This window comes from Mauremys reevesii, linkage group 2 (assembly GCF_016161935.1).
Source record: "Mauremys reevesii isolate NIE-2019 linkage group 2, ASM1616193v1, whole genome shotgun sequence".
NCBI lineage: Eukaryota > Metazoa > Chordata > Testudines > Geoemydidae > Mauremys > Mauremys reevesii.
Window position 1 is genome coordinate 199,220,827 of NC_052624.1, and position 26,326 is coordinate 199,247,152.

The following is a 26,326-nucleotide window of genomic DNA, read 5'->3' on the forward strand; positions in this document are numbered from 1 at the left end:
TTTCAAGTTCCATATCAGAAATTTCCCAAAGAGCTATGCATTCTTATGTTGTTGTTGGGAGTTTTGAAGTTTTGCTGTCCTGCATAGAAACTCTAGGGTTGGGATCAAAATGAGATTGCGTGTTCACTCTACTCCAGGTGTAAGGTATTTGGCCTTAAGAGGTTTGGTTTTGCTGTGTTATAAAAACAAAAAAGTCATTGTTGTTATGGAAAACTGCTCTTTGATAGCTAGTTTACAATGTCGTGCTGACTGGTTACGATTCAGCCACTTACAATTAACACTGAATGAGTCAGGGCTCTCTTCTGTATTACCTGTAATTTTATGCAAATGTAACAAAGAAGAAGCAATGCAGAAAATGCTTGCCTGTAACTTTTGTTTTTCCAAGTCTTTCCCTTCCACTAGCCTCTTTTCTATGATATTTAATTACCAAGTAATCTCTGATTTCTAGAAGGAGAGGGCTGCGACTCTAAAATTAAATATATTTATGAATCATATTAAAAATAAAATATTAAAAATAGAATAAATTCAGCCTCCCATAACTTTGTATTAATCTTGATTGCTTTTTTAAAGATTTTAAATTCTGTCCCCACTGTCTCCCTCCCCTTCCATAAATTACAAACAGAAGAGCTGGAAAGAACAATGTTTTATTCTAACATATCAGTATATGCTAATAATCTTTGGGACAGGGACTCCCTTTTTGCTCTTTGTACAGCGCTTAGTACAAGGGGGAAGGTCCCCCTGGTCTATGACTGAGACTGCCCTGTGATAATAGCATGATGATGATGATGATAACTATAATTACTTTAAGAAGTGTATTTTCTATTAGCCTTCTCAGCGTCATTACAGATGAGTATTTTTTTTCCCATTTAAACTATGGTGTTATGAGACTTGATCCAAAGCCCATTGAACTCAATGAGACTCTTGCCATTTAAAGAAGAGGACTTTGAATCAGACCCAGAAGTTGGCCTTATCTGTCCATAGATGGGAGTCCAGATGCTCACTATGTAGGATCGAGTACTTGATGTAGCTTCATTTAATAAGAAATTGGCTTACGGCACATGGATATAGATTCCAAGGCCATAAGCGACTATTGTGACCATATAGTCTGACCTCCTGTATTACACAGGCCATAGAATGTTCCCAGAATAATTCCTAGAGCATATCTTTTAGAAAATCATCTAATTTTGATTTAAAAGTTGTCTGTGTTAAAGAATCCACCAAGACCCTTTAGTAAATTGTTCCAATGGTTAATTATCCTGACTTAAAAATGTACACCTTTTTTTCTAGTCTGAATTTGTCTAGCTTTAACTTTCAGCCATTGGATCATGTTACACCTTTCTCCACTAGATTGATGAGCCATTATTAAATATTCATGCCCCATGTAGATACAGACTGTAATCTAGTCACCCCTTAACCTTCTCTTTGTTCAGATAATAGATTGAGTTCCTTGAGTCTATCACTATAAGGCAGGTTTCCTAATCCTTTAATCATTCTTGTGGCTCATCTCTGAAGTCTCTCCAACTTTTCAACATCTTTATTGAATTTTGTGAACACCAGAACTGAACATGGTATTTCAGCAGTGGTTGTGCCACTGCCAAATACAGAAGTATTATAACCTTCCTACTCCTACTCAAGATTTCCCTGTTTGTCCATCCAAGGATTGCATTCACCCTTTTGGCCATAGTGTTGCACTGAGAGCTCATGTTCAGCTGATTATCCACTACAACTCCCAAATCTTTTTTTAGAATCCTTGCTTTCCAGGACAGAGTCCCCCATCCTGTAAGTGTGGTCTACCTTCTTTGTTCCTAGATATATGCACTTACATTTAACTGTGTTAAAATGCATATTGTTTGCTTGCCCCAAGTTTACCAAAAAAGTCCAGATTGCTCTGAATCAGTGGCCTGTCCTCTTTGTTTTTTACCATATCCCCCAATTTTAGTGTCATCTGCAGACTTTATCAGTGATGATTTTGTTTTTTCATTGATAAAATGGGCTCTACATCAATAGCCACCACTCTCTGACCACGCAGCTCTGAAGGCAGCAGCACAGAAGTAAGGATGTCATGATATAATACGGTATGATATTGTCACCCTTACTTCTGCGCTGCTGCTGGTGGGGCGCTGCCTTCAGAGCTGGGTGCCCAGCCAAAATCTGCAACTCTCTTGCAGCCCAGCTCTGAAGGCAGTGCAGAAGTAAGGGTGGCAATACTGTGTCTCCCCTAAAATAACTTTGTGAATCCCCTGCAACTCTCTTTTTGGTCAGGACCCCCAATTTGAGAAATGCTGGTCTCCTCCATGAAATCAGTATAGTACAGGATAAAAGCAAACACAAGACCAGATTTCACGGGAGGAGACCAGATTTCACAGTCCATGACGCGTCTTTCATGGCTGAGAATTTGTAGGGCCCTAGTTATAGATCATGTTAGCTAACTCAAATTGGCTCAAACTGCCTGCCTTAGCCCCGCTTTGCTGCCGACTGGGAGCCACCTGAGGTAAGCACTGCCCGGCTGGAGCCTGCGCCCTGGTCCCCCTCCCACATCCCAACCCCCTGTCCCAGGTCAGAACCCCACCATGTACCCTAACTCCCTCCCAGAGCCCCCACACCCGAACCCCCTGCTGCAGGTCGGAACCCCTTCCTGAACCCAACCCCCCTGCCAGAGCCCGCACCCCTCTCACACCCCAGTCCCCTATTCCAGCCCTGTGCCTGCTCCTGCACTCCAAACTCCTTGGCCTCAGCCTGGAGCCCCCTCCTGTACTCCAAACCCCTCAGCCACAGCCCCATCCCAGACCTCACACTCCCAGCTGGAGCCTGCACCCTCTCCCACACCCCAAATCCCTGTCCCAGCCCTGAGCCCACTCCCACACTCCAAATCCCTTGGCCCCAGCCTGGAGCCCCCTCCTGTACCCTAAACCCCTCATCCCCAGTCCCACCCCAGAGCCTGCCCCCCAGCTGGAGCCCCCAACCCTCTGCTCCAGCCCAGTGAAAGTGACTGAGGGTGTGGGAGAGTGAGTGATGGAGGGAGTGGGGCTGGAGTGAGTGGGAGGCGGGGCCTCAGAGAAAGGGCAGGGCAAGGCCAGGGCCGTGGGAAAGGGGCGGGGCAAGGGGCTGGGGCATGGATGTTTAGTTTTATGCAATTAGAAAGTTGGTAACCCTATTGTCAAGGTTTTTGTATGCTTCACAGCAGAGGAGAGTTTTAAGGAGGATAATGAGGTAACTTGGTAGCTATTTACAGAGAGTACATTCCAATTGTGTGGGTCGCATGGGAGAAAGCAAAAAGGTGTTTGAAAATTTAACAAGTGGGCAGTGGAGACTGACATCACAGGCTGATTGGAGGTGATGAGCATAAACAGGGGGAGCCTGTGAAGGGATTCAAAAAACAAAGGGTGAACATGATCAAGGTGACAGGCGCTAGGCAAATGATCTTTGCAGCAGCAGCATACTTAAGGTTTAAAAAAAAAAGCACTACAAAGAACACATGAAAAATAAGTGAAACTACACACGTGCTAATAAACTTATCAGTGTTTACCCCACCCCAACAAGGATATTGGCAGGAGCAGTCCTTCAAACCCCCACAGAATGGGGATTGCCTTGTTGGTCACAAGTTCATCACAGTTTCAGCTCAGAACAAGAACGCTCATAACATGTTTAGTCATTTTATACCATTCAGGGATCTTTGATCTGGAATTTCCAGGAGTAGCTAACCAGCGGGCTACAGGGCTTGCGCCCAGTGTATAATAGCTTCAAAAAATTGGCTTTGGAGGGAAGAATTTGCATTTCCCTCCTTCCAAGTACTTTCTAGGAAATCCACTTTACACGTATTGTTCCAAAAAGTCCTTTGAAGTGCCATAAAATCCCAGAACCGTACATAAATATTTGAATTTTTAATGCAAGAACCCCAAAGACTGAATTCAATAAGATTTAATTTCAGTAAGGTTTGTCCAGGATGTTGCAGGATATTGTCAGTCTGTCACATTAGCCATCTACACACACACATAACAGGACTCAGTAATATTGCTATTTGCAATACATTAATATGGCCTGCCCAATTTATAAGTATATGTTCCCAATCATTTAAAATCTTTTTGAAAAAATGTAGTCTTTTTGATCCCCCTCTCCCCACCCAGTTAATATGGAATGAGTCACAGTTCTTTTTAATGAGAAAGCAATCTTTTTAGTTCATGACGACAATTTTATACATACTTAAGGCACAGGAATAAATACACAGAATGCTTTCCCATGACATTCTCTGATCCAGGGCTGAATTGTGCACTTTATTCAGCCGGAACTCTCATGGGAAGCTAGTTGAGGGTGAGTATACCAAGATGCTCAGGTACCACAGTGAGGACTACAGTATAATACCTAGATAGAAATGCCAAGGGAAGAGATTATAGGCCTATATTCTCTGCTTTTTGAACAGAAGGGCTTATTCCAGCAGTAGATACCTGGCAAATTCAGGTAGTGGGACTATTTGGGTCAGAAGGGTGGTAAACAGAGCCTCTAGAGACTCTTCCCACAGTAGTTCAGTGGAAGAGCTGTTCCCCAGTTTCATAAAGCTAGGGGTAAACCACACAACAGACAGTTCAAGAGAGGCGCTCTTGGCCTACATTGTCTATACTCCTAAGTGAAGCATTGTCCTATGACAGCTGTTGCTTTAAGGAAGGTTTCCTGGTAAGCCTTGTTTTGACACAGCCAGCAATAGGATACATGTCTGAGAAGAACTATGCTTTCCAGCTGGCTGAAAAACTCCAGAAGGCTTACAGATTTGACTTAACAGACCACTCTTCAGGCTGAGGGACAGCAAAAGCAGGATTTTGATCATGAAGCCAAAAAAAAATTGATTTTGGTTTTGTTTGAATTCTGATTTATATTTTTATATGGGTCCTGTGGGTCCATGCCAGTGCATGTGGGAGTCAATCTTATAGCCACTTTCTTCTAAATGTAATTTAAAAAAAATACAGGTTCATTTCGTAAAAAATCACTTTCCATTTTGCCAACTGATACAATTGCTGGGAAAACATAATTACATCCTAGTTTCATTTTTTTTTAGGAAAGATGAAAAAATTTCCAACTTCCACTGAAATAAAATGGCAAAACTGCCACTGACTGTAATGGGAGCAGATGAGTTCTTACTGAAATAACAAGCTGTCAGGATAGATATATTTTAATCTACTCACCCTAGTGCACTGTGATCTTTCACCCATGGCCACAGATACTTCAGTTCCATGGACCATTGTAGCTCTGCTATTGTGGGTGTACTTCCTGGTCCCCTCTTCCATCTTATTTGGGTGATGGAGTTGAGAAGTGGCAGTGGTTATTGGAATGAGACTATCAAATTGATAATCTGCCTAGTGTGTGAATAGGCTTTAGTCTTTAAACAGAGATACCCGGAACTCCTACAAAGGCTGGCCATTAGGACAATTATAATTTTTGTTTGTTTTTTATAAGCCTAGAGGGCATAAGCTAGAGTAATTTCTTTTCTTTCAGGCTGACATCATGAAGTTTGCAGCGGTATGTCAAAATATCAAACATTGCCAGCTCCTTTAGTACTATTTCTCCTTACCCCACCACTTTAAAGAGGAGACAAGCCTAGTGCATTTTATACTGGAATAATCAGGAAACCAAAGAAAATATGCATCTCTTAACCAAAAAAAAAAAAAAAAATAAGATGTCATTTTTACAGATTCATACATGTTTTGTCACTTAATGACTTCAAAGTCAGTAGCTGCACTATTCTGTTTCCTCTGAGTTGACGTGATTTTCGTGTATCCATCTATACAAAATCTGTACACAATGGTAAAACTATACAGTCTGATTGATTTCATACAAACTGGTGGACTCTTCACTGAGGACTCCAGATAAAAAGCGGCAAACTATATTTGGATTTGGTCTTAAATTGTATTTTCCTTCTCATCTTCTGCAAGGTATTTTAACCCCTGGTTTGCTGTGGTGAATTAGTTTAGGGCCAAATAGTGCCTGGCCCTAGCATGGGGTCACAGCTGGAGAGGCTGCAAGAAGCACTCTCCCTGTTTAAAACCTCCAAACAGGAAAAGGCACAGTTGCAGTTCCTGCATTTTCTTACAGTACGACCCACCTCCGAGGGAATGGAGAGGAGATAAGGCCATGTTTTTCATTTTATCGTCACTAGGTTGAATTCACCTTATTTTCCTATAATATTGTCTCACTAAGCAAATATGTGAGCATTGTGTGCATTTCACCATTCTTCCTGTTAAATGCAAGCAGCAATTCTTGAAGTACTTTATGCTTCATCTTTTGAAGAGTTTTAATGCTAGTATATAGTTAATGTAAGCCAGAATCATAGAAACAGATGGGAGTTATTTATGGTCAGGCAATCTGGAGCAAGTACCTGGAACAAAAGTCTAATTATAGGAGTACCAAATTAAGTGCAACAGTTTTAGTGTTTCTGATATGAAGTTGTAAAAGAAAAAAAGTGAGATGATTCTGAAACTTTAGGGGTGAATGCTTTCCACAACTAAGCCAGGGATTTAGGACTTGCTCCAATTCCCATTGAAGATGATAGCCAAATTCCTATTGACAATGGAAGCAGGATCAGCTTAATTCATAAAAGGGCCCTATTGTTTTTAATGGGAGTCGTGAATTAATTTTGTTAATGCTTTGGAAGCATTTAGGACAAGTTTAAATCAAATTGTAATTTTTCTGTGTTAATAGCCTTATTCTTCAGCTTGTTGCTGCTGCTACCTCAGGGTGTTTACTTTTGGCTATTAGTGCAACTTAGAGGTTTACACTACTGAGAATGAAATAGGCAACTCTTAAAACAAAGTGTTTGAGGTCATAAACATTTATAAAATGGGACTCCATAAAGAGATACATTTTTAAAATTGCAAAATGGTCGTTTCCTCCTTGGCAGGGTTAGTTTCAGAGGAGCAGCACGTAGTTCAAAGAGCACTTTACTAAGTAGCTGCAGCCAAAGGAGGATTTCAAAACAGTGGGAGCCCAGTTGCCTGGTCTCCCTCTCTCTATACAGCGTGACTGTGTATGTGTCATATAATTGAATTGCATGGGGTGAAAGGAAACAGACAACCAGTACACTACACAAGAGTGGAGGGAGCCGAAATGTTGACCAAAGACACCAAGGCTAACCCCTTCTGTTACAAAAAGTGTTAAAGGATCTTGAACGTTCATGCAAAGCAGATAGATTCCCATCCAATATACATAGCAGCACCACCACAAAGCAAAACAGGGAGCCAAAGTGACTGTATTCCATTGTTATGTACACAATCCTGGATTTGAGGGCAAATTCAATAGTGTAGTTATAGTAGAATATATACAGGCGAGTCTCATCTTACGCGGCGGTTCAGTTCCGTGGTTAGTGCGTAAAGCAAAAACCATGTATAGTCAAAATTACATTGAGTTGAATGGCAGGTGGAATCGTCCGCACTACAGAAACAATATTTAAATTATTTTTCTTGCCGACCACATAAAGCTGAAATCGTGCATGCATAAGATGCGACAGACCTGTATGTACCTCGTTCAGTCAATCTGATCGTTCACTCAGTCTTGCCCAACTCTCTGTGAAGTCCTTTGGATGCAAGCACCAAATGTAGCATGCAGATAAGAGTTAAAATGCAGTGACCAAGAAATCATTGTCTTCCTGTATGTCTTAGTGAGATAAATAGAAATGAAAATTGAACAATTATGTTAAAAAAATCTCTAGATCTTTATCATCTATCTCCATTTGAATCTTGTGCGTCTCTCTCTTGACTGCTAGATGTTGCTGCTAGCCTAATGGTAAATATATCACTGCTTGAAAGGACCACTTCCAGGTGTTAAATAGTCCATCCTCGGCATTCAGTCATGCCTTGATCTGAAACTGCTTGTGAGTGTGGTTATGATTTTTTGTGCTGTAGACCCAAGCCCACTTTAAACTGAGTGGAGATAACCAAATGTATGCAGTGTTATAGCTGTATTACTCCCAGGATATTAGAGAGATGGACCAGATTGTTTAGCATAAGTAGTTAACGCATATTTAAAGGTGAATGTGTTAACTACTTATGCTAAACAATCTGGTCCATCTCGTATTTAGCATGACACTCTGAGTAAGGCTCTGTACTACACAGCTTTTAGCGACATGGCTGTGTCGCTACAGCCGTGCCACTAAAAGTTGCACCATGTAGCTGCTGTTTGTAGGCTCTCCTGCCAACAAAAAACTTCCACCCCCAACGAGCGACATTTGTGTTGTCAGCAGGAGCGCTCTCCTGCTGACAATGCACTGTTCACATTGGCGCTTGTTGCGGCAAAACGTTTCTTTTGTGAGGGCGGGGGTTAACACCTCTGAAAGACAAAAGTTTTGTCGTTCAGTTGCCAATGTAGACATAGTGTCAGTTTCTCAGATCTGACGAAAAGCTTTGTGTAAGCTCTGGAGATGACGAGTCATTTCACAGTGATTAGTTGGTAACAGCTGTCAGCCAAGAGCAGAAAGGGCATGGGATGCAGAGTCTGAGCATTTACTGCACTGTAAAAATAATTTTATTTTAAGCATTTCCAAAAATGTATGTAAACCAAGTCTGCAGTTAAAGGCAGAGAAGATGAAGATCAAAAAAAGGGGATTTCCTGAAACTTTTAAAGTGTTAGTGACCAAACTCTGCACCAGTCTGTATGCTTAGCTAAAATATTTGTAATATGAAATTAAAAGTCAAACATTTAATGATTTTAGGAATGTACATTTTATTGGGATTTTTTTTTGCAAATATTATTTTAAAAACAGCAGATTAAATACTTAGATTTGTTCTTCAGGCCCTAGTGGCCTTACTTATATTGCTCTCTATTTAGGACAGAGGTGGGCAAACTACGGCCCACGGGCCACATCCGGCCCACCGGACCCTCCTGCCTGGCCCCTGAGCTCCTGGCCTGGGAGGCTGCTCCTGGCCCCTCCCCCACTGTTCCTCCTCCCCCGCAGCCTCAGCGCGCTAGCACAATGCTCTGGGCGGCGGGGCAGCTTGCCCTGCAGAGCCTGAGCGAGCTGTGCCTGACCCTGTGCGGTGTAGCTCTGGTGGGGCCAGCCACTGGCTCCAGCCAGGCAGCAGGCTCTGGCCTGGGCACCTCAGTAGTGCTGGGGGGCACCGGGGGGCAGGGGGGGGGGGGGGGGGGGGGGAGGCAGGGGGAGGGGGAGGGGGTGCTGGGGTGGGGTGGGGTGGGGGGGGTCTGGGGGGTCGGGGGGTGGAGGGGGGGGGGGGGGGGGGGGGTGGGGGTGTGGGACAGTCACAGAGGGGTTGGGGGGAGATGGAGCGGGGGGGGGGTCAGAGGCAGGGGGGGGGGGGGGTCAGGGAGAAGGGGTGGTAGGATGAGGCAGGGGTCCCGGAGGGGCAGTCAGGAATGAGAGGAGGGGTTGGATGGGGGTGGCGGGCGGCAGTCAGGGGCGGGAGGTCCAGGGGCGGTCAGGGGACAGGGAGAGGGTGGATGGGGCAAGGGTCATGGGGGGAGCAGACAGGGAACAGGGAGGGTTGGATGGTGCAGGCAGGCCGTCAGGGGGTGAGAAGTGGGGGGGTCAGATGGGGGTGGGGGCTGGACCACGCCTGGCTGTTTGGGGAGGCACAGCCTCCCCTAACCAGCCCTCCATACAATTTTGAAAACCCGATGTGACCCTCAGGCCAAAAAGTTTGCCTGCCCCTGATTTAGGAGTGGGTGACGGGAGCCCTACAAAACATAATGCCTTTACAAAACAAACTTTGTGTTTTACTACATTAGTTTTAATAGGTATAATTTCTAATTTAGAAAACAAAAGTGGCACTGTAATAGGTAACATAAATAGGGAAATAGATCATTTTGGCAGTTAACCACTTCCTTACCGGTGTACTCTGTATAGTTTAGCAGATAAAATAGAAACCACCTAAATGTCAACATGTGTATATATATATAAACATAAACTTCACTAAAGTTAGGGTATTAAATAAGTGGCCTGATTTTTCAAAAGTGCTGAGCACCCAACAGCTCATTTTTATGTCAATTTTGGAGAAATCCCTTTAACAGACTAGAAGGGGACTGATTGTAAAGAATATATGGGGATTGGTCCTGCCTTGAGCAGGGGGTTGGACTAGATGACCTCCTGAGGTCCCTTCCAACCCTGAGATTCTATGATTCTATGTACTGGGATTTTTTTTCCCACTGACCGCAAAATGTCATCATGTGCTCCACGCACATTCATCAGGCAGGACTTTGATCTGCCAGTGAAAAAGATGTTCTCCATTTTTTCATAAGAGGTGGATCTGAGCTACAGAGTTCAGACTTGAGGACTTCAATAACTCAGACATAGGTTAGGGGTTTGTTACAGGAGTGGGTGGGTGACATTCTGTGGCCTTCATTGTGCAGGAGGTCAGACTAGATGATCATAATGGTCCCTTCTGACCTTAAAGTCTATGAGTCTATGAGATTCTCCAAATACAGCTATTTGAATCTGAACATCTTTTTTCCTCCACTCCTCTATTCTCTATGGAGCAACATCCAACATAGCTTTTTCTTTTTGATTTTTCTGTTGTCCTAAACATAATTGATGGGGAGTTATCTATGATATTGGCAAAAGTCTGGTGACAGAGTTTTAGTTAATTTGTGCTCCCTCTTTTGGATGATTGTCACTGTAGCAGCAAAACAATATTTCAGGGTCATTCATTGACAGGAATTACTGTCTCTCTTACAGTTTCTGTAATTATATTTCCCTCAGGGCATAAAATATCGGTCAAGTTTTGAACCTCGGCTTTGTGGTTGCATCCCTTTAACTATATGGGGCTCAATCTTGCACGATTTACAGGAGTAGTCCAATAGGAGTCAATGCTATGAAGTCAGTTGGAGTGCTCACATGGTTAGGGATAACTTTTCTATTTATAATGCTTACAGGATTGAGTCCTTGACTTATAAAGAAGCTTTAGAGGTATCAGTATTAGATGTTTGCAAGATCTGCATGTGTTAAACAACCAGTAGAAAATCTTTTCACAATGTTACTTCGCTTAAAAGAAAAGACATGGTGGGATTTCCAAAGGTTCTGTTTAACTTTAGACAAGAATCTAAATGAATATTACCAGTAAAACTAAAAGGTGAAGTTTCAAGAGTATAGTATGTGAATATGCTGATTCAGAAATTTCAGCAGGCCACATTTTCATTTAAAGACAACTGTGGGAGTGACCAATTGCTTTGCAATGGGGAAGGGGTGATGTAAGATGACACCTTAAAACAGTCCATGTCACTCTGTGGTAGTCTGTTCTGGCAGATCTCCATTATGAGGTGACACCATTTAAAGGTGTTTTCAGTTGGGTGGAAAAACCAAAATAAAACACAGAATCTAGCTACGGAGAAGAAGTGGATGAATAAGAGAAACTAAAAATTAGAGGTTCTTTATTCAATGTTTTTTTTTCTAGGTTCTACATGGGAGAAAACATTACGACAGATCGGTTTTGAAAGGTAAGCAGTGAATTTATCTCCTATGCATGTTACAGCTTAAAATAAAAACAAAAAAAGAGATGCGCACACACAGGTTGGCAAAGTTATTTACGTTAATTGATCTACATTATCTGGGATGTCAAAGTTAGGGGGAGTGGTATGCAGAGTTACTGGCAGGCTCACAACTTTCATTTTTAACTGTATCTGTGATGATCATTGAGCACAAGGTTCTTTTGTAAATCTGGCGCACAATAATTTCATTTGGGAGCAACATAATGTACTAGGGTTAAAGTAGGCTTCATAGAGTATTTGGTTTGAAATCTTACCTCTGAATGAAGGTATTGCTGCTTTCCTATATTTTTCATAAGACTTCTGAACTGTGGCATATTAACTAACAAAAACGAATGAATGTGGAAAAGGAACACGATTGGCAAAGCACTATTTAACATCGGAGAAAAATCCGGAATTCAGCATTCCTGAAGTGCAAAGCCTTCTTTCAGCCAAACATAACCACAAGGTCGTCATACCAGAAACATATGTCTCTCTTGGAACTTAAACTAGGCCAGGCCTTGCTAAAGAGTAATCTGTTCTCGGGGCTGGAAATATTCAGTTCTCTATATGCCCATCTACAAACATGAAGCAGAGTAATCTGCTTCCTGTCCATATAGAGCTTTGATCTTCTGTCTAAACCAAATATTTCTAAACTGCACAAGAGTGTGCTAGGGCAAGGCATGGGGCCACTATGAACTGGACTAGATATGTATGAGAGAAGGGGAACGTTGTCTTTTAACTCGTAGGCTGCCTGATGCCAATAACATAGATGGCCTTTTCAAAGCCAGGGTGACATTGAGGAGAGGAAAGCCTTTCCTTTTCATTGTCTCCACCTAGTATCATCTTTCTAGCTGCTCTCACTTTTATTGTTGGTTAATTTAAACAACTTGCCTGTATTTAAGTTAACGGCTAGTTCATTGAACCAGAATGAAACTATCCTGCACAAGGCATAAATTGGTGCCTTAGAGCTTTTCTATTACAACAAAATTTATCTTTCAATTTAAACCTCTCCCTTGATTAAAATCCTCAGACATTAATAACAATAAATGAAAGGCGGCTCTAGTCATTCTTGTCTAAAAGCATTCCACTTCACTAATTCCTCCTGAGCACATAAATTGACTGAACACTGAACCACTGTAGTATCAGCAAATGTAAGGGGTGGATCAATACTACCATTAAACAACTTGCCCTCAGGACTTCAAGGACAGTGTCCCAGAGTCATTGCCCAGATTTATTCTTAAGGCTCAGCATTAAAAGTTATTTGGAAATAGAGACTCTGAAAGTTGTCCATACATTTCTCTACAGCAGTGGTCCCCAACGCGGTGCCCGCGGGCGCCATGGCGCCTGTGGGGGCATCTTAATGCACCCGCTGAAATGCTGCCGAATTTCAGCGGCATTTCGGCGGGGACGCCTCTCGATGACGACGCTTGTCGCCAACAAGTGACGTCATCGAGAGGCGTCGCTCCCAAATTTCGGCAGCGACGTCTCTCGATGACATCACTTGTCGACGGCAAGTGGCGTCATCGAGAGGCGTCACCGCCAAAATGCCGCTGAAATTGCCGCAGTGGTTCTTCGTCTGGCGCCCACTCTACAGCTTCATGTTTCTTGAAGTTTACAAAGAACTGATGATACCTTTATTGATCTATTTTTTTAAAAATAATAATAATTTTGAAAGCATCTTCATTATATGAATTTAACAAAATGTAGGCCCATTGTATTTATTCTGTGGTATATTTAATTATATATTATTTCAGTGGTAGGCTTACTTCTGTAAAGACTGGAGGATCACACACAGGGTGTTTGTACTATTTTTGGCAGGGGACAATTCAGGGAAAGGATTATTTTTTATTTTAATGCCATCAGAGTATTAACTGTTTGCAGGGTATATGTTGAAACATTATGTTTCCTAGAAGTTAAAAGGACTGAGGGGAAGAAGTTATAATTTTGAATCTTTGCAGCAGTAAAAGTCACCTTTTGATTGGTACTGATTTGCCTTTTTAGTTTCACAGGCTATTGCTGGTTTAAAGATGTAACCACAAAGGAGCTGCTTGAGCTTCTGACAACATATATAAATGGCATTGCTGAAAAATACCATAGATCCTGGTTGACGCAACATGATTGAATGTTCACTGAAGAAGTAACTAAGGATTCATGGCAACATATGTATTTTAGTAATGTGTTTTAATGTTCAGCCCCTTGGAGAGAAATTGTCAATTTAATGCAGAGAATAAGTTAAAACAAACTACCACCCATCACCAAATTTAAAAAATGGGCCAAATTCATCTCTTGGGTAAATCATTTATATTATTATACCTATTATGAGTTTGGCCCAACATTTTTAACTTGCCAAAAATATTGATTGCATTGTCCCATATTTTTAACAAGAGTTAAACAGGAAATGTGGGAGATGAGATGGTTTACTAATAATTTAGTAGGTAAACAATCATTCTGGCCTGCAGAAGTCTCACTTGGCCAACCAACCCTTTAAGGGAAGAAAGTCTATGTAATGGTTCAATAAGACTGTGAATTACTTTTTAAACTTTTAGTGAGGATTTTATGCGTCTGAAAATTAAGAAAAGCATTGGATATGGTCTGTTTCATTTTTCTTTCAGAGAATTGTCATGTCTCGAAGTTTGCTGAACTCTGTCTTCAGGCCTCAGATCTCAGTATCACAAAACCCCTTTTTTTCTAACTATATTTAAATTCAAGATTAATGGCTGCCCTTGGTTGCTTTCTAAATCCTCTTCCGGTGGGTGAATTGCTCAGAATAGAGAAATAGCTTGCTGACTGAGTTAAAAAAACAAAACAAAAAGTCTTGAGGAGCAGGGTCCTAGAAATAATTATCAAGATAGGCCACAGAATTCTCTTCCTATCTTCTTCAGACTCCTTTTTCCCATCCTCTTGTCTATGCTAGACTCCAGAAAGAGACAATTCAGCACATATTATGCCAGTGGATGGATCAGAGTTTGAGCTTGTTTCCATTACAGAAAAGGTCTTAGAAAAATGAGCACAATTTTATTTCAGATCTTCTCAAAAGTCAGAAACACTCAGACTTGTTTTGATCTGAAAACCATCCAGGATTTCATTCCAGGATGGATCATACCATGAAAAATTTAAAAACCTTTCTCCACTCATTTTCATGTGATCATTTGGCCTAATTCTTCAGTTTTCTATAATCACTTACGAGAACCTTAATTGGAATGCAGTACATTGGACCTTTTTTGTAGTGTGGGGATCGTTCTGGTTTTAACATTACTTAACTTTTAATTATAATTCCCTTTTATTATATTCTGAGGCTTTAGTTTATAATCATTCATTATAATCATTCAGGCTTTCAGTCAAGATCATGAATTAGATCTGAAGTTCATTATTTGTGACATCTGACAGGATCTTGTCCATTTATAGGCAGACTGTTTTTACAGCATAATAAGTCTGGAAGATATAAAACACATTGGTCCGTTACAGAAATTATGCATTTTCAGTTGTTACAACGAACAGCATCGGGTGCATCTTTTTTGTAGGGTTGTGCTGCTCTTCTCACAAGTTAAATCTAATTTTATTTCTTAAAAGGCTTTTTATTTAACATGATATTCAGTCTATGGTGCAAAACAGGGAAATACTGACTCTTTCATTGCTACAGTTTTCTTTAAAGTTTATCACTTGCTGCTGCTGTTTTCCCAAATCATGCCAAAGAGGGAAAATGGTAGTTTCAACTAAAGATAAAATGTATGGCAGGCTCAAACCTGTCAGGGATTAGAAATACAAAGTTCACAGTAATATAGATAATTTATTTTAGGTTTCTAGTGCTCATTAGAAGATGCTAGTATTTTGAAAAGATTACTATCTTGTCAGTAGGTGTAGTCATGGAGAAAAGGACTTGTGGAAGACATCAAGAATCTAATAATAATAATAGTCTTCCGTATATTTCATGAGATAAGAGCCTCAAAGCATTCAGTTGGAGTAGATAGTTGATTTTGGAAAATAAAATCCATTCTTATCATTCCTATTGTAGGTAAGATGCTAACATGCTCTCATTTGTTCAACAATGCACAATTCTCACTGTAGAAGGTGGCCTTGTGAAGAATCTGAATCTGTTCATGTATTCCAGGAAATTAGGTGTTCTCCTAGGGCAACATTTGTATTTTAGTTACACTGATTTAATTAAATAATGTAATTGAATAATTTAATTGAAGCCATTGTATTTGGTCCTTGATGTCACATCCACATGCAGGAATTTTCTCTCTGTCAGTTCAGATGGGCATGGAAGAACAAAACAACCTCTTTCCCCCAACTCTTAAATGAGTTGAACATTTTGTTCAACAGAATCTCCATACTTTTTCCTGGTGTTCTCAAACAGTCTTCTTTATAGGACTTTCTTGATTTTATTAACATCATCAGCTGTTCTTACAGGAAACTAGCTCATATTTTATTAAGTGATCTGTCAGAAACATACTTTGGAGGTTCAGTGTTTGTTTTTTGTAAGCAATGTCCTGGTTTTGAAGCTTTTCATTGTTTAAAACAGCAGTATTCTCCCATGAACAGTGCTTCCCAAAGTAGGCAAAGGGAGAATCAGGTACTGGGGTACACCGCATAGTAAACAATCTTTTGATGCCTGTATTACCCATAGCTTGAATTGTAAATAGGAAAGAGATATGAATACAGAGAGGATAATAGGCCTTCACTGTTTGCAAGCACATCCTTCACAGATGTGGACTAAGGTGCAGAGCTGTGTAGATGCACTGACATTGGCGCAGGTAAGAGTTTGCTTTTCCCAGAATGCAGGCAGGTTTTAAGATGTGTGGGGGAAGGTCAGTCCTCAGAATCATGGCTTTAAGAGGGCTAGACCAGTACTTAAAGTTTGGGAAACCTGTATGGAAAGAAGAATGTAGGTCCCTTTCTTACTGCAGACATTTCAGATTAGCTTGATTGACAGAAGGAAATGAAGGCACTGAGCATACATTTCAGGAAATTAGGCCCTGATAATATACAAGGCATGTCATCCTTACTTTGTGGTTACATAATGTTTACTCTGCAGTTGAGTATTTACATTGCTGTTGTATTTGTATCCTGCAAAACAAAGAGACACCAAGAGATCTGGTTGTCTGAGCCTTTATGTAAGCACTCCTTGTGAGTCCAACATGGTGCTTTTTAGCATGAGATAAATTAAAAATGCCGGCGCTTAAGTAAAGTAGCTTTATATCCTGGAAATGACTAGAGTTAAGAGCCTTTCAATTAAATGGAGTGTATCTGGGTTTGACAGATTTAAATGAAGCTCTTATTGTTATTGATTGGGGTTTGGGTTTTTTTGAGCCATTACAAGATAATTGCAACATACTATAGTAACCGTCACCTTTATTGAAATCTATATAGACTAAAACATCTGTATATTTGGATAAATTAGATGTAAAAAAGTTTCAGTTTATACCTCCGTCATAATGAGAAAACATTAAAATGTTGAGTTTATCTGTTTATGTGTAATGTAACCTCTTTCTAGTCTTTTACTGCTAATAACTAAAGGTTGCTGTATGATGAGAAAAAACCCCAAACAAATGGATAAATATATTTGTGGATAAATAGGCTGACTTTACTCCACTGCTCTTTGAGGGGTTGTGTTGTTCATAATTTGTGAGTACTCCAATAACCACCAAATACTTGTGAAAATGTCCACAAAGCAGGAAAGTATTATGAATTTTAGCACAGCTTTGATCAAAAATTCATAGCAGAGGTTACAGTGCTCAATATTTGCTTGTTCAAAGATTTTTCAGTCCTCCAATCACAGAGGAGAAAAATACCACATGACTAGAGTGATCCATCACACACCACAAATAATGAAAATCAAATAGCTGAAACAAATAATTTCCAAAGAACAGATAGGCTGAAAGTAGTTTGGCAAAACATTTATGAATAATTAATACATTTTAAGGTAATCATCATTGATTCGTAGATACTTTGTCAACCGAGAAAAAGGATGAATTCACAAGAACTGTTATAGATTCTTAGATTTTACTGCCAGAAGGGATTGGTATAATCATCTAGTGTGGCTACCTGTGTATCATAGCCCATAAAACCTCAACAAGTAATTACTGCATCAAACACATAACTTCTGTTTTAGCTATAGTGTATTGTTCAGAAAGACATCTAGTTTTGATTTGAAGACTCCTGGAGATGGAGAATTCACCACATCCGTATGTAAATTGTTCTAATGCTTGATTACCCTCGTGTTTAAAAAATTGCACCTTGTATCTAGTGTGAATTTGTCTAATTTCACCTTCCAACCACTGGATCTCGAATGCTGCCTTCTGATAAATTAAAGAGCTATCTACTGTTAGGAGCTGTCTACTGTCAGTTACTTTTAGGCCATGATCGAGTCACCTCTTAACCTTCTTTTGGATAAACTAAATATATTGTGCCCACCACAACCGTATACAATGTATCCTTTGTCCCACAGGACAGAAGGAAAGAAGTCATTACCCCTAAAAGGACTCCATTGGCAATGGGTGGAAGGGAAGATTTTAGGGCTGCCAACTTTCTAATCACACAAAACTGAACACCCTAGCCCTGCCCCTTCCCTGAGGCCCTTCCCCACCCCTGCTCACTACATTTCCCCCTCCCTCGGTGGCTCACGCTCCCTCTCCCTCTCCCTCACTCACTTTCACTGGGCTGGAGCAGGGAGTTTGGGTGCGGGAGGGGGAGAGGACTGGGGTGGGGCTGGGGATGAGGGGTTTGAGGTGCAGGAGAGGGCTGCAGGTTAAGGCAGGAGGTTGGGGTGCTGGACAGAGTACAGGCTCTGGACTGGGGGTGTGGGCTCTGGGGTTGGGCCATGGATAAGGGGTTTGGGGTGTGAGAGGGGGCTCTGGGCTGGGACAGGGGGTTGGGGTGGGGGGGTGAGGGATCCGGCTGGGGGTGCATGCTCTGGGGTGGGGCTGGAGATGAAGGGTTTGGGGTGCAGGAGGAGGTTCCCGGTTTGGGGGGAGCTTAGGGCTGGGGTTGGGGCAGGGGGTTGGGGCCGGGCTTACCTCTGGTGGTTCTCAGTCAGCGGTGCAGTCAGGGCTAAGGCAGGCTCCCTGGCACCGCGCTGCATCCTGGAAGTGGCCAGCAGGTCTGACTCCTAGGTGGGGGAACCAGGAGGCTTCGCATGCTGCTCTCACCCGCAGGCACTGCCCACTTCTGCCTCCCCCAGCTCCCATTGGCTGCCGTTCCTGACCAACGGGAGTGTGGAGCTGGTGCTTGGTACAGTGGCAGTGCACTGAGCCCCCCGCCTAGGAGCTGGACCTGCTGGCCGCTTTCGGGGCGCAGCATGGTGCCAGGACAGTTAGGGACTAACCTTCCTTAGACTTGCAGCACCGCCGACTGGACTTTTAACGTCCCAGTTGGTGGTGCTGACCAGAGCCTCCAGGGTCCCTTTTTAACCCGAAAACCTCATACTGCTATTACCTTGTCCTCTCATCCCATACATTTGTTTATTGCATTTTATCATTGTGATGCTGCCTACCCAAGAGTCAGCTCAAATCAAAGGCACAGGCCCGTTCACTTGTTAGAATAGAAGAAAGAGTGATGTTATCACATTACCTGTACAGGGTACATGCCTAACAATTATATTTACCCTAAATGCTTGAAAACTAGTGAAATGTTAATGTTGTTGTCTTTGCTTATCTGAAACTACTTGATTTACACTGTACTTAGTTAGCCCTAGATCAAAAGGTGTATTAGCATTAGGACGAGAATGTATTTAATATGTAAAACTGTACAAAAACTAATGAAGCAATGTTTCTGGCTATCTCTCTGTTCCTGTAAACTAATGAAAGATTGTCTGGGTGGCTGAAACTATATACATTATCTCTAAATTGCCCATTAAATGGAACGAAAGCCTCAGAACTGTAAATGAAGAAACATGATAATTTCAAAGCATGGGTCTTTGTGTTCAACAATGGAAAATTCATAAACCCTCTCTCCATTCTGAGAACCCATGCTGTGCTGAAAACTCTTGCCTGACTGTTTTCAGCTATAAGAAGGAATCCTGGGCATGATTCTGCATCTCTGCACTGATGAATTCTGACATGGAGAATTCTGAGCAAATGGACAGAGGTTCCCCAAAGCTATTTTGGGTAACCCTGAGAGACTGATGGAAACTAGCAGACGTTACATCTCTGCTCTCATTTTACAAACTTAACAACTCTGACTCACCTGTAATGTATTTTACTTGCTTTAACTTTTCACTAGCTCTCATTTCTTTTTCTTAGCTTGTAAATCTTTAGTTTAGTTTACTAAAGAAATTGGCTATCAGCATTGTTTTTGGCATGAGATCTGGAGCATCCTCTGAGTGAGTGAGTGACTGACACTTTGGGGTTGGAAGAATCTAATGTGTGGTGAATTATGGTTTTAATAACCTTTCATCATAAAGTCCAGTTTGTCTGGATGGTAATGAGGGGCTGTAGAGCTGAAGGGGACTGTCCATGGCTCCGTGGTCAGACTAACGTAGTAGTCCAGGAGTGCACATTTGTTACTGGCTTGGTGAAATCTAATTAGAAGATATGCCCTCTTCTCTGACAGTCTGGCCTAAGACTGGCACTCTCAGCTGTAAGCCATAACCGGTAGCGTGACAATCATTAACCAGGATTGTAAATCTTTGGCTGTCAGGCTGTCTTTCAGTGTCAGCTTCACAAAGATATTTCAGCCTTTGGTGGAGGGGCAGAAAAGTTGAAGGTGTCTCACCATTGACCCATCCCCCCTCCAGCCCCTCACTTCAGGAGCTGCAGCTTCTTCTTCGTGGCTTGGCCTTCCAGCCAGGCCACTATAGTCCTCCGCTTCTAGGGTATCAGAGACTTCCAAGATGGACAGTCCCAGGCAGTCCTCTCTCTGCCATCTGGTCCATGCCTGTCCCCCAGTGGCTGGTAGGGGAACCCAGGCCTGCCCTCTACTCTGGGTTCCAGCTCAGGGCCTCTTATCAGCAGCCGAAGTCTGCCCTACTCTGTCCCTTGCTGATTTTCCCCTGAGCCTTTCCTACCTTTCTGACTCCCCCCCGTCTCTGGGTTTGCCAGCCCAAACTCCCTCCTCCCAGGGACATTTTTTAGTCTTTTTAGCCCGACTTCCTTCTCCGAGGGAGTGACTGCAGATACTTCCCTGCAGCCCCATTCTGCTCTCAGCTCCTGGGCTTTATACAGGCCCTCCTGTTCCTGTCCAGCTGAGCATCATTTAATCAATCCCTGCTCCCTGTCTCCTCCTCCAGGTGCAATCTGGGGAGTTATTTGGCCTACCTGGCCACGTTGACCCCTTCAACACATGTGTGGAGTGCATACCCCATCATGGCTTCTCTTACCTTCCTTCTTCCCTAACACAACCATTCATGTATCAGAGGGGTAGCTGTGTTAGTCTGGATCTGTAAAAGCAGCAAAGAGTCCTGTGGCACCTTATAGACTAACAGACGTATTGGAGCATGAGCTTTCATGGGTGAATGCATGCGACGAAGTGGGTATTCACCCACGAAAGCTCATGCTCCAATACATCTGTTAGTCTATAAGGTGCCACAGGACTCTTTGCTGCTTTTACAACCATTCATGGCCAGCCATTATTTGGCCAAAAGTGTAATTTACTTTTACGTTAGCCACAAGATTCCAAATGTGATTTATGGGGGTCAGAAAGTCAAGCTAGTTTAAAAAACATTTCTCATCTCAAAAGGCATGTCCTTTATTTATTTGCATCATGAATGCTAGATGACTCAACTCTTCCTTTAGTTTTTCTGTTAATTCTGTCAGTTGATGCCTTGAGTAGACACAGGTTGATTTATGGGGGATCCCTGAGATTCCTTGTCATATCATTGTATAATCTGTGACCTCTGTTTCTCTTTAGGAACTTATAAATATTCATGAATGTGAATGTGTTCTACAATGGTTACAATTACGCATATTATTTGTGTATTTCAGCAGCTGAATGTAATGCATATGTATAGCATGAGGCCACAGAGCTGAAAGGAAATTGAGCTGATTCTCCTTCCTCCCTTCAGAGACTGAGAATGAAATCAGTAAAGCTTTGTTACTTATCATTTACTGCTTATGATAAAATTGTTTTCCAGATTCGATCTCAGTCCTTTCATTTTATTGTCTGGCTGTTATCTAGTTGGTAGATACGGGATTTAAAGTAGAAAACCACATCACAAGAACCTGTTTATATCATTTAAACTAAACACTCTAGTTGTCCTGTTTCCTAAGAGTAGATGGTAATTAAGGAACAAAGTACAAGTGGGGATGTGGCTACCCTGTTGTGTGTGCTTACTTCAGGGTGTTGTATAGCACAGAACAAAGATAGGAGCCCTTTCTTTTCTGAGTAGTGTGATTGTTTTAATTTAACTTCTGTTTATAGGGCAGAAAATAGAAGGAGAAATGTGTTTTTTTGTTTTTGTTTGTTTTTGGATCTGGTTCAATGTGTACTATTTGCTTAAAATCTTTTATTTTAAATGAACTTTTCTTTGCTTCTTTTGCATTAAATAAAACTTCTATCCAGATGTCTGAATAATGGGGAAAATCCAGATTAAAAATACGTTTATATTTTAAAAAACAACAAAAAAGAGTGTTTAAAGAGATCTGAATGAGTTATGTTTACTTCTGATATTTTAGGTCATCTAGAGTCTAGTGGTCAGCATTAAATACTGAATAAGTCAAAAATTACTCTAGATTTACATTAGTTTAACTCTTGACTTCAGTAGAATAACTCTAGTTTTACATCAGCATACATGAAAGCAGATTGACCCCATGCATTCAGACAGAAGTAATAATCTGGCTAAAACGAGGTTAGCCTACCTGGTAACAAACAAAAACCTATGTTTAATATAGTATGATAGAGCATAATTCTGCAGCATTTCTTTTTCCTTCATCCTGAGATGGAAAAAAAAATAGGGGCTCTAGCTAGCCAGAATAAACTGAAATGTGGTCTCCACTGATAACTCCTTTTACTATTGCATTATCTGATTAAACATTTGCATTCCATGGGGTGCTGAAGGCCTTGTGATATTGGTAATGGAGCTTGTTTAGTTGTTGTGAAATGACTCTCTCCTGGAGAAGAGAGAGGAAGGAGACAAAAACAACGAGGAGTCCTTGTTGCACCTTAGAGACTAACAAATTTATTTGGGCATGAGCTTTTGTGGGCTAAAACCCACTTCATGAGATGCATGGAGTGAAAAATACAGTAAGCAGAATATATATTACAGCACATGAAAAGATGGGAGTTGCCTTACGAAGTGTGGGTGTCAGTGCTAACGAGGTCAATTCAATCAGGTGGAAGTGGCCTATTCTCAACAGTTGTGACCCAGCCACCCCCAGTCTTTATTCAGGCCTAATTTGATGGTGTCCAGTTTGAAAATTAATTCCAGTTCTGCAGTTTCTTGCTGAAGTCTGTTTTTGAAGTTTTTGGTTGAAGAATTTCCACTTTTCAGTCTGTTATTGAGTGTCCAGGGAGATTGAAGTGCTCTCCTACTGGTTTTTGAATGTTACATTTCTTGATGTCTGATTTTGTCCATTTAGTCTTTTGCATAGAGACTGTCCAGTTTGGTCGATGGGTGGCTGGCTGTAAGCGAGGACTGGCCTGTCTCCCAAGGGCTGTGAGAGTGAGGGATCATCCTTCAGGATAGTTTGTAGATCCTTAATGATGTGCTAGAGAGGTTTTAGTTGGGGACTGTAGGTGATGGCTAGTGGTGTTCTGTTACTTTCTTTGTTGGGCCTGTCCTGTAGTAGGTGACTTCTGGGTACCCTTCTGGCTCTGTCAGTCTGTTTCTTCACTTCACCAGGTGGGTATTGTAGTTTTAAGAATGCTTGATAGAGATCCTGTAAGTGGGTTTTAGCCCTCGAAAGCTTATGCCCAAATAAATGTTAGTCTCTAAGGTGCTACAAGGACTCCTCGTTGTTTTTGCTGATATAGACTAACACAGCTACCACTCTGAAGGAGACAAAGTTGATCTGCATTGATTAAGCAATAGGGGCAAGCTTGTGCTGGCACTGCCCGTGGTAGATCTGTTATTAGAGTAAAGAGGACTTCATTCTTCAGGGGCTACAACTCTGATGCCTGGCATGAGTAGTAAATTCACTTACAGCATCAAAATAGAATAAAAATGTGTTCCATTTCTTCAGTGATGTAGATGTGACAACCACCATACTGTCTATGTGGTTTTTTTCTTTTTTCTTTATATAATTGGGCTAGTTTGTATCTGAACTTACATTTTTCTTGACAAATTCTATGCTTTTTCACTTTTGCAGGAAAAAAAACCCTTCCATGGTTAATTTACTCTGTTAATTTTAAGCAGACTAGAACACCTTTTTTTTTTTTAACATTATCTCAGTTTTAACATTTCTATAACTCTGACATTTTATGCTACCTTTTAAATGTAGAACAATTTACAATGAGATGATATTTTTAAAAGGATGATTTCCCTTTTAGTGGAAAAGTTTATCACATGACTAACACACTTAACTAGGAAAGGAGTTAGTAGGTTACTGGCTTTTCTTAAACACTCCCTTCTACGAGAGCCATGATTTCACTATGAATTTTTTTTTTTTCAAAAAATGTAATCCTTCATTGAGTATCAGAGGGGTAGCCGTGTTAGTCTGGTTCTGTAAAAGCAGCAAAGAATCCTGTGGCACCTTATAGACTAACAGACGTTTTGCAGCATGAGCTTTCGTGGGTGAATACCCACGAATTCACCCACGAAAGCTCATGCTGCAAAACGCCTGTTAGTCTATAAGGTGCCACAGGATTCTTTGATCCTTCACTGAAACATCTTGACTTGCTTCTAGTCTATATCTGAAAAAATTGCTCAGATTCCTCCATTTCCATTTAAGCAAGAGTCTTAATGCTAATGTAAATAGTCTCTAGTTAAAGTAATTACAAAGATCATAGATATCCTCCAGGGTACATAACTGCAATACGCCAATAAACTTGCTTCCCTTGTGTTGATTGCAGTTTTATTGGCACCTTCTTTTTATACAGCACTGAAAGCATCAACATGAACTTCCTAGGGAGCTGATTCTGCAATCCTTAATCATGTGAGTAGTTCTGCTGACTTTAAGAAGAGGACTCATATGAGTAAATGTTGCAGGATCATCAACCCCTGGATTGGTTGTTAGTGGTATAAATAAATGAACCATATATAATTTAGAGATTGAAAAAGCTAAGTGGGCAGCGTGACAAATAGTCTGGAAGTAAATCATAATGTTTGTTATACAAATAAAACACAGTTGTTGGATCAGTAAGATTTAATACTGAGTATGGATATGCTAAAAGTCAAGGACCCACTTACTCACAGGTGGAAGGAGAGACATATTTCCCATTTACTTTGCAAGCCAGACCTTTGATGGGTGAACAGCAAACATCCTGAAAACAGGTCTTTCACAAGTAAGAACTATTGGTGTTTAAATAGGCGAGTCTATTGACTGTTTCAAATATCCATAGTAACTCATTAATCCTACCACAAAAAGTAGTCACATTACAGTGTTATCGATTACCATGCACTTTGCCAATAGACGCCGTAATTTTTTCTGTAAAAATAATTGTTAGGCTGTGAATGTCCCAAACTGACAGCTGGGAGACCAAACTCCACTATTTAGCTACAGGACCAGTTCAGCACCAGCCATGGCAATGTAAACTTGCCAAAACTCTCCCACAAATGTTCCTCTGCAATGAGAAGGCAGGGTGGTCTTCATGGTCATTTTCCTCCTTTGGCTAATCTTCTGAGACTACCAATATGGGTGTCGATTAGTACTAATTGTAAGATTTTTTTTTTGTTGGCATCCAGAGGCCATTGATTTTTGGTCCATGAAAAATCAAAATGTGTTATAAATGAAGACACCCACTCTCCCTGTATTAGAAAGGTACGTTTTTCTAAATCATCTTAATCCAATTTTCAAAACTGTCTTAAGCCTGAAGTTTTTAAGTGTCTAAGTCACTTGAAAATTGGATTTAGGCTCAGAAGTCACTTAGAAGCTTTTGAAAATTGCGCTTGTCATCTTTATGTTCCAATAAAGTATCCAGACTGGTTAGATCAACTGTATGTTACAATAAAGTATAGTTACAATAAAGAGGCTGGAGACTGGTTGGATCAGCTTTGCTTTTCTAAACAAAAGGAATAAATAAATCCACTTCCCCTAGCAATGTTCAGTAGTTAAATACCTGCTAACCACTTTTTACTATTTTTTAAAAATGTGACAACAGAAACCATTGTTTTGGTGAATGACTCCCAGTAACCCTGCATTAATTCCATGATTCTTAATATGCCATGTGCTAATAAAACAACAGTTTCACTGCATTTTGCATTGTTAATTTTATCTACACCATAAATTTCTTGAGTAGGGAAAATCACTGGGAAGAAGGGGCATATAAAATAGCTTCTGTTGAAATACTGTACTTAATGGCTGTAGAATATTGTTGTTTTTTTCTCTCTCTCTCTGTCGATAAGGTGACATTCTACAAGACTTTGGTTTTTGCTTTTATACCTGCTGGGTCTGCTGTTCATGAATAAAAGCTAAGCACACATGGAGAAGTCTTTCAAACAAGTCTGCCATTGTTATTCTTCAGCCAGTGGGAATGTTTTCTTTTTACTTTTTCTGTAACAGCAGAGAGAGGGTGTGTGTAAAGCCACATTCAAACTGTTCAATAAGGTTATGTTCCATTTAGTCTAATCATGTGTCTACCATTTAAAAAGTTGAATATTTCATAACCAGTGATAACTAGACTGGATTAGATGGACTTACACTGAAACCCCAGATGCTAAACTATGAACATTGAGGAAATTCAGATCAAAATTCAAATTGTAATTTTGCATTTTAGGTACATCTTTAATAAAAAAAGATTTGTAGTTATGTGTTCTAAAAATAAAGGTATTTAAATT

General features: G+C 40.9%; 1 protein-coding gene across 8 annotated transcripts in view; it reads left to right on the forward strand.

Annotated features, from left to right (window-relative positions):
- The window catches only part of PIEZO2 (piezo type mechanosensitive ion channel component 2), a 443,406-nt gene that overhangs the window by 205,390 nt on the left and 211,690 nt on the right, over nucleotides 1-26,326 (forward strand). For all 8 annotated transcript variants that reach the window (XM_039525707.1, XM_039525709.1, XM_039525708.1 and 5 more), the window contains exon 4: nucleotides 11,385-11,427. In XM_039525707.1, the coding sequence (XP_039381641.1) occupies nucleotides 11,385-11,427 (43 nt within the window). The remainder of the gene's footprint in view (nucleotides 1-11,384; nucleotides 11,428-26,326) is intronic.